The sequence below is a fragment of the Staurois parvus genome, unplaced genomic scaffold, assembly GCF_062004578.1.
Source record: "Staurois parvus isolate SC_StPar_1 unplaced genomic scaffold, SC_StPar_1.0 ptg000077l, whole genome shotgun sequence".
NCBI lineage: Eukaryota > Metazoa > Chordata > Amphibia > Anura > Ranidae > Staurois > Staurois parvus.
Window position 1 is genome coordinate 3900495 of NW_028317873.1, and position 15054 is coordinate 3915548.

Below are 15054 nucleotides of genomic sequence, written 5' to 3' on the forward strand. Positions count from 1 at the left end.
TATGTTTTTTTCATCTTTATGATGAAACACATGAGTATGCACCAAAGAGCTCTGTAGGTGCAGCCCAAACCAAATACAAATTTAAAAAACCTTTCAGAACTTTTTAGGTACTGAACTTTCTTACAACATCAATAAACTGGTAAAATTAAGTTGTCTTTATCGTGTCTTTTCTTGTTGAAAAGCAAAAAGATATATACATTGCTCTTGCTGTTTCGTTACATATACTCCACATACTTTAAAATTACAAATCCTCTAGTTTGTATGGTCCTATCCAACAAACCTACTTGCATGAAGCATAACCCAATCAGAATACAGTTGTTTATATTTTAACTATCATATCCATATCTAAATAGTTGATGGAGCACCAAAGGTCTCCTTCATCAGCAGAAATACAGAGGTAAATATTTAGAAGAGTAATAATGCTTATACAATGATATCATTGATAATATCAATTATATCAAAACTTGAATAGCATTCAGGACGGCAATCAAACAGCCATTTTCTTTTAAATTGCAGCTAATGCACCCATTCCCAAAAATATATTTTAAATATATTTTTAAAATATTCTTCCGAAATATATTGACATAGTTTTGAAATCCTACAATTTTGGCCGTATTCAATATATTTCAAAATATATTTCAATACATATATATATATATATATATATATATACACACACACACACACTGCATGTTGAAATGCGTTTTTTATGTATTACAAAATATATGAAAAATATTTATTTAAATATATATTTTTTAAATATATTCTTCAGATTTTTTTAACATATAAAAAAGTAATTTTAACATATATTTTTACATATATTTCTGAATGCATTCCAAAAATGTAGATTAAATGTATTTTTAAAGACATACAGTATATTTGAAAATGTATTTTAAAAATATTTTTCATATATTTTGTAATAAAAACGCATTTCAACATGCAGTATATATGTATATACACATATATATATATAGATATATATCTATATATATATTGATTGAAATATATTTGAAATATTTTGAATACGGCAAAATTTGTAGTATTTCAAATATATGTTAATATATTTGCTAAGAATATTTTTAAAGTATATTTTTCTTCCATGTGGGTTTCCTCTTCTACTATCTACCCTGTTCACACCACAGTCCTGTGTATAGGTGGGTTGGTGAGACAATTTATGAGAGGGAGAAAGAGAAATTCCCGGAACAGATTCCAGACATCTCCAGCAAACTCTCCAATATCCCGGGACCATTGCGCCCTGCGCCGGAGACTAGCTTGATGCTGTACTGTGGACAATAGCTGGGAGTATACTCGAGAAATCATGCCCTGCTTATGAGTTGCCTGAGTGACATCCTTAACCCCTTGATGCTGACGTCACACAAAGATTTTGGCCTCATGGAATTGGCTTTTTTCCATGGGGCCGCATATTTGCGTACTTGTCTTTGTGCTGGGAGCATGCCACTCGGCGCGCTCCCAGCACAAGGACCGCGGTGTCACTGAGAGCCCCACGGTCTCGACCCGTGACTCCCGATTACGGGTCACATGATCGTTGTGATAGCCTCTGACTGGCTATCACAGTGATCAGTCACTGTACAGCCTGTCCCCCTTGCTTTTTTCTCTCTCTATGAATGGAGAAGAGAGATACATTGTATCCCTCTAACTACTGGCATAGAGAGAAAAAAAATGTTTATAAAAAAAAAAAGATAAATAAATATTAAAATATTAAAGAAAAAATAAAGAAAAATACCTAGATCAAGGTTTGATCTAGTTCAGTGCCAGGGTTAGTGTTTGGGTCAAGGCAAGGGTCAAAGGTCAAGGTCAATGGTCAGGGTCAAAGGTCAGGATTTAAAAAAAAATTGGTGTCAATGTCAGTGTCAGCGTGTTTTAGGTAAAAAAAAAAGACAAAATGTGCACTATTGTTTTTGGGCTGTACTACGGGTACAAACAACAAATAACATACACATGTATGGTATCACTGCGATCGTCAAGAGCTGGAGAATGTATTTTGGGTTGTTATTTGGTGGTAGGTTATGGTAGTAACAAGAAACACACAGCTAAATAAAAAAAAAGATTTTTTTTTTTTACTATTTTGGGCCAGTTTTTCTTTGATAATAAAAAAAAAATCAGGAGCTATCCATTACCATTTACCACCAAATGAAAGCCCAATTTCTCCTGAAAAAATTAAGGTATAATCCACCTGGACGTACAAAGTAGTTGTGATGATATGTACGGTTTTACTAACACATGTCAACGTTGCAGAATTGTGCTTAGGCATTTAGATTTGTTTTACCCTTAGGCGTGAAGGGATTAAGAAAAACTGAGTCTGTCAATGTGAGATTAGAGAGCAAATACTAAGCCTGTATCACATGTGTAGCTGAAGATAACGATAAAAATGCATATGTGTAAATATAAATTCCATTTGCAGTTGAGAAAAGGACTTTAGGATTGCCCCTGAATACAGCCGAGATACAAATTTCAGACCTCGATTCCTCCAGTCCTGAAAAACCTCCAGTTTAGCCAGTTCTACATATTGTGGAATATTCCACAAGGGAGCACAGGAAAGAAAGCCTGTAATAAGAAAGGATGCTTTTACCATACTCCACACGTGCCTCAAGAGGTCCGCAGTCGGAGCCGTGGATGGAAGCATCGGCAGAGCCATTTCAAGATGAGAAAGAGCCGAAATGGTGGGATCAGGAAGGGAAATCAAACTAATAATGGGATCAGTATTATCATGTGAATCCTAGCCAACCAGTTGCTGCAACTGGACTGCCAGAAAAGTCTGGGCTCAGGAACCGCCAACCCCCCCCGACTCCTTGCTATATTGCAGCATTGACAATTTTATCCTAGCCACTTGTTTTTTCCTAATAAGACTCCTAAACTGGGTTTCTATGCGATGAAACCACTTCTTAGGAATTCATATGAGAGAATTATGAAAAATATAAAGAAGTTGCGGGGCGCAAATCATTTCCTACCCACCACCGACAGAGGCAGTTTGCACCAACTGTTACACTTCAATTTCTGCTGGATTTCAAGGCTGCATTAGGATTATCAAAAGTGAGAAGCGTCATCCACAAGCACGCAAATTTTAGCTGGATATAGCATGGCATATTCAAGGCCCAATGCACAAAGACGTTTCTTGACAACCAGGAACTTTGCGTGTTGCTTTTGAACTCCCACAGAAAAATCTGGAAATAAGGATACTTGAACTTTGTCAACTGACAGGTTACACTTTCTTCTGGCCCTGGAGAGAATGGTATCTCTGTCCCAATAATTGATGAGTCTGAACAAAAAGGGTCGAGGAGGAGTGCATTCTGGAACTCTGTGTGCACGTTCTACTGCAAACATGGGGGAGAATGCATCACTGCCAAAGGTAGAGGTCAGCAAGGCTTCAATAAAGGCTACAGGATTTTTACCCTCAGCACTCTCCGGGATACCCACTGCGTGCACATTGTTGTGGTATAACCGATTTTCCAAATCTTCCAATCTAGAGGCATTAGTAGAAGTGATCGATTGCACATATCGCACATCCCTATATAATGGTTGCCAATCATCTTCCAGGGTACTCACTCTCCCCTCCAAGGCCACAGTGCGATCCTGCATTTTCTGCATATATTGATGCACCAGGGACAATTCCATCCTCATCCCCTTCACCTCCCCGATAAGAACCGCTACAGATGAGGTGCATGTAGAGAATGTGGAGAGAATTTTTCTAAGGGTGGGGTCAGGATGATCTGCAATGGAAACAGCAGGCTGTGCCTCATGAGACTTGGATGGATGGATACTCATTGCGGGACTGCGGGATGGGATCTCTCGGTTTGCCAGTGCAAGAGGGATCTGTGTACATCCTGTACAGTCTAAGTCCGGATCAGTAGCGAAGTCCAAAAGTAGTTTCTGGGACGTTTCCGTGGTGAGTGGCCTGGCAAAGAACTTTTGAGAAGCCTCCCTCTGCCTCTTCTTGGATGCACAGATCGGAGTACCGCCATCTTGCCCAGCCGACTCAGGCAAGGCCTGAATTTCTTTCCCATTTTAGCCATCTTGGATCAGGATAATCGGGGCACCAAGTGATAGCAGGGGGGTCGGAGCACACCCTGAGGACCCGAGATGCCGTTGTAGCCAGAGAACGAGGTGCCAAACAGGATAATTAACAGATACAGAGCAGAGCTCACGGAGCACACGTCCTACTGCATGCAAAGCTGGCCACGTCCCCCTCCTGATCCATGCTTTACACAGTGTGCAACGTTATTCGTGCCCCTAAAACTCCTTATCACAAGATGCGTTATGATAACACATGACATATGAAAAAGCCCAAAAGAGCTGGTAACAGTAATAAACTACACTATGTATATGCATGATTAAAAAACCACAATCATTTTCAATATGCATTAGATGCAAACTGAAGGCATCTGCAAATCTATCCTTTTGAAATCTGCAATATTCCCACAATAAATAAGTCAGATCTGTGTGGCGCCAATAGAAGATATCTCTTGCAGTGTCACAAGGATATTTAATAGACCCCCTGAATTTAATACAAAAGGCATTGATCTCTGAGTCTTTGTATGAGCCAAGATTCCAGGACATGGTGCTATAAATGATATCTCCATTAATGGCCCTTAACATCACATTAGATGTTGAAATAAGGAGATGTGAATCTATACAACACTTTATAATGAGTATGAAGATAAGAAGTCTCAGAATAGTAGAAAAAAGCACCCACTTAGCACAGGACCTTTAATATACGCTAAAACAAAGATGTGTGCTCTTTAAAGGTGTGGACATTGAAATGTTCATATTTAAAAGTTAATTGTGATTACTTTTGCCTGTATACTAGGTTTACTAATCATTCTGGATAGAAGTCTTATGCTGTATGTTTTAGTCATAGATTCTAGCATGAAAGTCAAAGTATAGTAGATACCTTTTTAAATGACTAAGGCCCCTTTAACACGAAGGGTCTGATCAGGTCCACATGCCTGTTTCTTAGGCAGACCTGATTGGACCCTCCATTCATCCCAATAGACCGACAGGTATAAACAGCCTTGTGTCCATTTACACCCCCCCTACCTCAAATTCAATCGGGTTCCCTGAAAAAAAACAGAATGGGATCTGTCCCCCTCCATCTAGGTGAATCCGGAGGGCAATTGGGTGTTAACAGACCGAGGAGTCTGTTTACATCCAACTACCCATATAGCAGAGCAGGCTCTGTACATGTCTGCTCTGCATAAACTGAGTGCACACAGACCTGTCATCCATCTGCTCTGATCAATGGGGGATCAGCAAACAGATCCCCTGCTGATTTAAACAGAGCCCACCCTGTGTGAAAGGGGTCTAATAGAATATACAGTATTTTAGGGCAAACAATCATGTATACATTGGGGTTGATTTACTAAGGGCAAATAGACTGTGTACTTTTCAAGTGCAGTTGCTCTAGAGTTTAGTAAATAAGGGGACGCTCTGCTGACTTCCATTACCCAATCATGTGCAAGAATGCAGTTTTTTTTTATTTTCCTTGCATGTGGTTGGGTATTCTTTGTAAAGTGAAGCTGTACCTCATTTACTAAGCTCTGGAGCAGCTGTACTTGCAAAGTGCAAAGTCTATTTGCCTTTAGTAAATCCACCCTATAGTTTCTTTTGTGAAAGCTGCATCCTACCTACTACACTAAATGCAATTACGTCAACATGTTCTTGTGCTAACGCAGTAAACTACTAGAGTGTGTCTATAGGTTCATAAAGATATTTCAACCTTTTTCTCCCTCTTGTGAAAACCATATTTGAAACAGTGATTATAAGCAGTCAGCTCTGTGTACAGCTAAGGGACCCTGGCTATCATGAATATATTATTATGCTATCCCACAGACCACATACATAAGATGCAGCACCCACACTCTCTGTCAGTGCTGGGACAATGCCATCCAGCGCCCAGGGCAAAGATACCAAACTACACCCCATTCGATGTGGAAGCTTAGAGGATCCTACGTCTAGCAGTCACTCGCTTGTCAAAATCCCTGCCGCAGTCACTACTGGTAGTCTTGTAACAGAAGGAAGGCGCCCAGGGGCGGACTGACCATTTGGAAACTCGGGTGCTGCCCAAGGGCCTGGGGTCAGTAGGGGGCCCCATGAGATGCCCCTGGTACCTTTTTCATAGGCTTTTTTGAGTTTGGGCAAGGACACAGGGGCCTCATGATCCCCTATTGCCCGGGGGCCCCATGAGTTGTCAGTCCACCCCTGAAGGTGCCCCATCCCTATAATAAACCATTGCGCCTTGGGCAGCCGCCCCTCCCACGCACCCCTTGTTCCACCCTGCTCTCTGTGTTCCTCTCCCCCCTTGCCATATTAGATATGTTCATTATGGTCATGGTCATACTTTATGTACAGCATTATAAAACCTTTGCATTTCTAAATGATGAACAAACATACTGAAGACCTGTAGCAAGTTAAATTAGAACTAAAAGGCAATTATTTGTCCATTTTAAATAGAATAAAAGAGAGCTATGGACTTTGTCAGGGTTTTTTGTCATTTGCATCACATTAGGCGGTTTTCATTTCACTTGCTGTCTCATAGACAAAACAGGAAGTGAGAGGAAAACCTTCCAAAATTAGGGAATCCCTCACCTGTCCAGGTGACAACTGGAAACCTGGGAGTTCTTTCACTTTCACTTTTGATGCTAACAGGACAAACAGAGAGGGTATGTTGATCAATGTCAATCAAAACATCTGGTTTGCACAAGAGATGTGAGCTCTGAGGAAGAAGGCATGACCTTCGAAACGCGTCAGCTGTTCTAAGTGCCTACCCCCATGATGGGATTCACGCTGGCCTCTTGCCTTTGAAGTCCCTTGGAGGACTTACATGTCTGTTTTTATTCGCTGTTTGTGAGTACCATTCTTTTACTAAATAAATTTTGGTTACTGAGGTAATGCACAAGGTTGGTGCGCTTCTTGTTGTTTCACTTTACAGTTGCACAAGAGATTTTCCATCTTTGTAGAAAAAGTTGAAACCCTCACAATTGACATTATTTGTGCCTCATTTCATGCTGCTGACACTGGAAACCAATAGGTTTATCAAACAAGGGCAGCCTGACATTAGAAACACATTGAAAATGAAGGGCTGCTGATAACTGATTAGAACTGAATGATGGTAGATTTAGCAGGGCTGGATTTCCAGTAGGCGCCATAGGCCGTGCCCTAAGGCACCATTGCCAGTAGGTGCAGCACCAAGTCCATTGTTTGTAAGTGTCCTGTATCCTGGAAGGCATCGGGTAAAACCCAAAGGACACAGAGTGGCATTGAATTGTGTTGGAATGCACTGTATTTTTTTTCCCTGTGTGTCATATTACGTGATCTGGGGATAGACCTGGCTACTGGGCTACTATGAGAAGTAATATTTCAGTGACTATATCTTTCACACAGAAAAATATAGATCTTAAATTTATACCTGCATGCACTGCAGTGAAATTTTTGCCTCCACCACATTTCAAAAAGTCTTCCATTTCTGGCGTTGTGCTTAGTAGTCCAATGTAGTCTTAGTAGTCTAATGATAAAATGCTAAATAATATGAACAATTCCTTTAGACTACTAAGCAAACAGTTAATTGTCTCTAAACAAATGTATTTATAACATATAAAGACATTCTGGTAAGATAAGAGTACAAATCCTCTGTCACACAGGTGACTAAATTACGTTTATGCAAATCCTTACAATATTTTCAAATGTGCTTACCTCCTCCATATGTTTGGCATAAATATGGAAATCGCCATACGTTTCCCAAGCCCACTGCAAATCCAATACATGTCAAAAGATACTGGATTTTATTATCCCATTTTGGTCTGTCCTGGTCATTTGAGATCTTTGTAAGTTCCTTACTTGACATAGCTTTATCTGTTGAAATACTCTGTGTTGTATTTCCCTTACTCAGAAGTCTCAAAAAATCTTCTTTTAAGCCCCCTGGAAAATGATTTAATCACTATTGCCAGCATTAATATGCACATTTGCAGATACCCTTAGAAGAACAATTGGTTAGAAAAGATTGAGGTTTCTGATTTCTAATTACTTTCTTTTTCATTTATAGTAAACTACAAAGGCAGAAAGTTAATCTCTAACAGATTTTTAAGGATATTCATGAATTTGTTGCCTTAAGTAAACACCACTAATCCACTAATCCATCAACTGTTAAATGTGTAAACATGTAACACTCAGTGGTATAGCATTCTATATACCTCACACCTTTGTGTCTTTATTCTTCACATTCTGTACATTTCTAAATCCTGTTTTAACCCCAAGATAAGTAATTTCTTAACTCAGTAGACCTCTGAAATAATAGTCCATGACCTCTTTTTATGCATTTGATTCAATGTAACTTGCTAGCCCTGACTGTCAAAAATGTTTTGAATGCAATAGTTTTTTTAATTTATTGAATACGCCTTAAAGTGATATTAAAGGTTATTTTTTTTAGAATAACAAACATGTTTTACAGTACTTACCTGCTCTTTGCAATGGTTTTGCACAGAGCCACCCTGATCCTCTTCTTCTTGGGTCTCCCACAAGTGCTCCTGGCTCCTCCCCCTTGACCAGTGCCCACAATAGCAGGCCGCTTGCTATGGGGTCACTGGTGACACTACCGAGCCACACTCTGGGCATCTATAAGACACATAGGGGGAGATTTACTAAAACTGGAGAGTGCAAAATTTTGTGCAGCTCTGCACAGAAACCATTCAGCTTCCAGGGTTTAATGCCAAAGCTTAATTGAACAAGCTGAAGTTAGAAGCTGATTGGCTCCCATGTAGAGATGCACCAGATTTTGCACTCTTCAGTTTTAGTAAATAAACCCCATAGAGTCCCGGCTCGGCCCCGCATTCTCTTTTTGTGTGATTGACAGCAGTGGGAGCCAATGAGGAGAGAAAGACTTGCAAGCAAGTCAAAGTGTGACAAAAGAGCCTTGAGACAGGGTTGGAAGGTGTGTATGTGTGCAGAGACAAGATGGTGGCAGAACCTCCAAGATGGCTGCCTGAAGGCCAGGAAGAGGTCTCAGAAACTGAAGTTGCTTATTGCCAAGAAGAACTTTGCTTCTGGGACCAGTTGGTGTAGTGCTCATTCTGGAGTAAATGTGCTGATAATCCCTAGGCCACATGGCCCATGCCTGTACCACCCCTGCTAATGTGTTCTAGAGACTGTAGCTTTTCCAGAATCATTAGAGTGGGGACCACCTGGAGACACTACCAGAAGCTGCCTTGAGAGGTGGGCCCTAGGAAGAAGGGGAGGATTCTGTGGCATGTAGGACTGTAGAAGAGTTAAGACCAACTGCTATACTGGTGACAAACATCTGGCCATTTTTGTTTATGTTTGCTAGACCAAGTCTTTGTAAGCTCAAGTTTCCCAAGGCAGGAGTGAGCACTCCAAAAAGGTCCCCAATGCTGACTTTGGTCAGCTTGCTCAGTGGCTAGTTGTGTGAGAGTAGAGAGGGTCTTTGTTTTTGGTTAGGCCAGGCCTATGATAATCATGTAGGACTTGTGCTGTTCCCATAAGTTGTACCACTGAGTGTGTGTTCACTAATGGTTTATTTCTCTCCTCCTTTGTAATTTAATAATACATTTTACTGGTGTGTCGTGGTGTTCTCAGGTCCAGGTAGAGGGGCAGGTCATCACTAGTGCACAGCAGAAGGACACAAATGATTAAGCAGCTTGTCCAGGGATGGCACTGCTCTGTACAATATTTCTTATTTCTGTGAAATAGTACACTCAAATTTTCATTTCATAAAATCTGTCAAATATCTATCTGTGAAATTGTGGCCTACTGAAAGTGTTTACTTAGTGTTCATAAGAGTCAGCAATATATTCCTGTATTTGTTAAATAATATACTAGGGGGATGGGAGAGGCTGCCTCAGGTACATGGAGAGGCTAAGCCAGCTGCTGGTCAGGAATCTGGGTGGATCCCAACATTAAATCTCCAGAGTCTGGACCAGCTCAGTGACGTCAGCTGAAAGCGGGTCACAAAAGTGCAGAAAGAAGTGCACTCCTGTGACCCACAGGAGAAGAAGGGCTAACAGAGCTTTGGCCATACTTCTCCTTTAACATGTAACAGACGTTAGCAAGCAGCTAAAAGCTGCTGCTGGTTTTTATGATTTCCCCAAAGTGCTTTTTAATTTTTCCATTTTTGGCCTCATTATCTCATCAGGTATGGATACCTGGAGCTTGTAAAACAACCCATTTTAGACAGTTTTGTTTACATTGATATATCTATAAAGCATATGCAAACCCAAGAATTCAAAATTAATATATTCCAACATACCAGTCCTTATATATGGTGGCTGCATTAGGTTTCTCTTTTTTCAGTTTTTTTCCTTTATTTTCACCTAAAACTCCTCTCAATAACACTCTTTGTGTTCTTGGGTGACAACACTCAGTTACCTTAGGATAGAAGGGTTTAGAACTACAGATCACCTTCTTCCTCACCTTATTGCTATAACATGGAAGGGGTGTTTCTGTAGTCAACAGAGAGTTAGGAACAATACTAACTTAAAACAATGAAGCACAAGAAGAGCACAAGAAGTTATCAATTCACAAGAGTTCTACTGGGATCAACTTTTTTTATTGTACTAATTGTATAGATATAACAAAACACATTCAATGGTATATTTAACAGGCCAAAAGGGAGAAAATAAGAGAAGTTCGTTGTTAGAGTTTACATACACTTTATTGCAGTTATGTGGAACCTGGTTCAGATTCCCATTGACTTTAAGCGGACTTTAGGTTCTGAAATTAGTAACTCTGGAAGGTTGCAAAATTTTCAAAAAGTTTACCTGAACCGCATTTAATTGAATGGATGCATTTTTCTGAAAATGCAGGCTCAGGCATGAAATCTGGTTTGAATATTCTTTTCTTTTCACAAAATTGGAAGTACACTTTTGGTTTTGACAGTGGCCAAGGACAATATAGAGACTATCGAGTTCTGCGAAGGAATGTCAAGGAAAGAAGAACTTGGGTTATATTCAACCAGATCCAGTGACCATTGTTTCCCTCTCATGTAGCCCTCTGAAAGGAAATGGTTAAGAGGTTGTTGTTTGCACCTAAATAGGTGCCACATAGAAGTAATTAAAAGTCTAAGCCCTGGAAAGGTACTGTCCAAGACAATAGAAATAGATTGGTCTAAGCACACTTATTTATCCTGGGTCCCACCTGGAGTTGCTAATAAAGAATCACACCCTACCATGATATTCCTAATGAGATACAAGGAAACTCTTTCTCTTCAGGTAATGAAGCCTCCCTCCTTGGCGAACCTCAGTATGCAAAGTTGAGCAAACCTTCGTTGGAAAATCTCCAATACAGTTCTCTTCCAAAAAAATAAAACCTGTCACATGTTTAATTTATGGGTCATTTACATGTAGCTCATATTTTGGTGACTTGCCCAGAACAAGCATGCATCCAGGAAGGTCAGAACTCTTGTCCTGTATACCTTTTCAGGGTCATTGAATTAAATATTTGAATTGAGTGGATTAGTGTAACCCACAAGCAACTAACTTTTTCAGAAGAGAGGTCAGCAATGGCATCCTGTTTAATTGTTTTAGTACAGTTTTAAGTACTCCACTAAAAGAGTTTAAATGATTTGTATTTGTATATTGACCAAACAATGCACATTTCTATGTATTCTACTTACAGCACTACCTGTATGCTTTCCATTCAGTCAGGGTCTCAAAATGTAGAATATTGGTTTAAAGAGCAATCTGCATAATCTGAATACAAAACAGTGTTTTTAATGTGTAAAGAAACATGATGATGTTTATGCAGCACATGAACACAGGGTTAATCATCGTTCTGTCGTTCTACAGTGTTCACTAAACTCTTCATTGAGCAGTTTTCCTGATACTTCTCCAAGATTATCAGTTCTTCACTTTCTTTTGCATTTTTCAATTACAGAAACATACCAGTTTTTTGCGATTCAAAACTGAAAGTCTTTTATTTTGCATGTAAACTTTATAGTTTTTTAGTATCACCATTGATAGATGCAAGAGATGTAGCATTTATAATTTCTCTTTGGTCATCATCCTTTTTAAAACAGTTTCGAATAAACTTGTAAATTGCATATCCAGGTATTACTGCACTTGGAATTCCAGCAAGAACAACAATAAGTGCATAAATCCAGTCTGGATAGAGGGTTTCTTTTGACTTAGGAAATTCATTCTGTAAATGATAAGTATAAGGAAATTTCAGTACATATTCATGAAAATGCATATATTCGCTTATTAATCCTACATGGTTAAAGGGGGAAATGCAGCAGAAAAATAAAGCACTGCAAACCCAACTGAACCCTCAATTTAAATCTGCTAATTTCACTCCAGGTGCATCAAAACAAAAGGTGTTATCTTATAGTTTCATTTCTTTCTAAAACAGCCACAGCCTGAGTAGAATAGTCTGTCCCCTGACAGTAGCTGCAGAGTGGACCATTGCTTTCTGTGGTCTTATTGCAGAGGTCCAACATGCCCCATACTGTAAGCAGCAAAGCTCCTGTTGATTTGAGAGCATTGGCTCAGACCCTGCAGGGAATGCGTTGGACCTCTAAAAACAGACCACTGCTTCCACACATTGAGCAAGTGTCCAACTCTGCAGCTATTGCCAGGAGTCTGACTATTCTACTCAGGCTGTGGCTGCTTTAGAAAGAAAATGAACTGTAAAACACTGAACGCCTTTTGTTTTGATGCACATAGAATGTACAGCCAGGTCCATAAATATTGGGAAAGCGACACAATTCTAACATTTTTGGCTCTATACACCACCACAATAGATTTGAAATGAAATGAACAAGATGTGCTTTAACTGCAGACTGTCAGCTTTAATTTGAGGGTATTTACATCCAAATCAGGTGAACGGTGTAGGAATTACAACAATTTGCATATCTGCCTCCCACTTGTTAAGGGACCAAAAGTAATGGGACAGAATAATAATCATAAAGCAAACTTTCACTTTTTAATACTTGGTTGCAAATCCTTAGCAGTCAATTACAGCCTGAAGTCTGGAACGCATAGACATCACCAGACGCTGGGTTTCATCCCTGGTGATGCTCTGCCAGGCCTCTACTGCAACTGTCTTCAGTTCCTGCTTGTTCTTGGGGCATTTTCCCTTCAGTTTCATCTTCAGCAAGTGAAATGCATGCTCAATCAGATTCAGGTCAGGTGATTGACTTGGCCATTGCATAACATTCCACTTCTTTCCCTTATAAAACTCTTTGGTTGCTTTTGCAGTATGCTTTGGGTCATTGTCCATCTGTACTGTGAAGCTGCGCCCAATGAGTTGTGAAGCATTTGGCTGAATATGAGCAGATAATATTGCCCGAAACACTTCAGAATTCATCCTGCTGCTTTTGTCAGCAGTCACAGCATCAATAAATACAAGAGAACCAGTTCCATTGGCAGCCATACATGCCCACGCCATGACACTACCACCACCATGCTTCACTGATGAGGTGGTATGCTTAGGATCATGAGCAGTTCCTTTCCTTCTCCATACTCTTCTCTTCCCATCACTCTGGTACAAGTTGATCTCGGTCTCATCTGTCCATAGGATGTTGTTCCAGAACTGTGAAGGCTTTTTTAGATGTTGTTTGGCAAACTCTAATCTGGCCTTCCTGTTTTTGAGGCTCACCAGTGGTTTCCATCTTGTGGTGAACCCTCTGTATTCACTCTGGTGAAGTCTTCTCTTGATTGTTGACTTTGACACACATACACCTACCTCCTGGAGAGTGTTCTTGATCTGGCCAACTGTTGTGAAGGGTGTTTTCTTCACCAGAGAAAGAATTCTTCGGTCATCCACCACAGTTGTTTTCCATGGTCTTCCGGGTCTTTTGGTGTTGCTGAGCTCACCGATGCATTCCTTCTTTTTAAGAATGTTCCAAACAGTTGTTTTGGCCACGCCTAATGTTTTTGCTATCTCCCTGATGGGTTTGTTTTGTTTTTTCAGCCTAATGATGGCTGGCTTCACTGATAGTGACAGCTTTTTGGATCTCATCTTGAGAGTTGACAGCAACAGATTCCAAATGCAAATAGCACACTTGAAATGAACTCTGGACCTTTTATCTGCTCATTGTAATTGAGATAGTGAGGGAATAACACACACCTGGCCATGGAACAGCTGAGAAGCCAATTGTCCCATTACTTTTGGTCCCTTAACAAGTGGGAGGCACATATGCAAACTGTTGTAATTCCTACACCGTTCACCTGATTTGGATGTAAATACCCTCAAATTAAAGCTGACAGTCTGCAGTTAAAGCACATCTTGTTTGTTTCATTTCAAATCCATTGTGGTGGTGTATAGAGCCAAAAATGTTAGAATTGTATCCAATGTCCCAATATTTATGGACCTGACTGTATTTAGTAGATTTAAAGGGTTAGTTCACCTTTGTGCAGGGCTAAATGGTGAATGTATAAATTATTAAAAACACAAATGACAAAAAGTCCATAAAATGTAAATAACTGACACCCAGTGCATAAAATGATGAGTAAATCTATAGTTCTCTTACGCAATCTCGTGTAGGTGGAATCACCAGGTGTATATCACAAGTTAATCAAAAGGCTTACCAGAAGCCCTGTGACTCTTGTAAGAGAAGTCAACAAAAGCTTTCATAAAATGAAGCACCAGCCACCAACCGATCATACCCTTGATCATACCGACCGTACCCTTGATAATGTCATTTATGATGAAATGCGTCGGGTGCTACAAAATTTCTTAGAACACCCAAACATCATATAATTTTTTTAAGCAGAGGCCCTAGAGAATAAAATAGTGGGTGTTGCAATTTTTTATGTTACACAATAAATATTAAAAATATGCAGCAGTTGTTCAAATACACTTTAATAAATTTTAATGAACACAAACAAAATATGGCCAGGAGCAACTAATTTTTCGAGTGTCAAAATGCTGCAACAAATGTGCTAAAATGTGTGGTAAAAAAAAAACAAGCATAAATCAATGCCCAGAAAAGGTGCAGGAGCTTCTTTGGCACTTTTGGCGCACATAGGGCAGCCCATTCAAGTTAATGGGCTGCTCTAGGTATGTCGTGTAAAAATGGACAAAAAAACA

The 15054-nt window shown here is 39.8% G+C and overlaps 2 protein-coding genes across 2 annotated transcripts in view; both read right to left on the bottom strand.

The window, feature by feature from the left end:
* The window catches only part of LOC149469290 (sodium-dependent neutral amino acid transporter B(0)AT3-like), a 63475-nt gene extending 55617 nt beyond the window's left edge, over positions 1–7858 (bottom strand). The window contains exon 1 of the mRNA XM_089669431.1: positions 7708–7858. Within this exon, the coding sequence (XP_089525557.1) occupies positions 7708–7858 (151 nt within the window). The remainder of the gene's footprint in view (positions 1–7707) is intronic.
* Positions 7859–10551: 2693 nt separating this feature from the next.
* SLC6A19 (solute carrier family 6 member 19) overlaps positions 10552–15054 on the bottom strand; it is a 100563-nt gene continuing 96060 nt past the window's right edge. Inside the window, exon 12 of the mRNA XM_089669463.1 lies at positions 10552–12162. Within this exon, the coding sequence (XP_089525589.1) occupies positions 11956–12162 (207 nt within the window). The 3' untranslated portion in view covers positions 10552–11955. The remainder of the gene's footprint in view (positions 12163–15054) is intronic.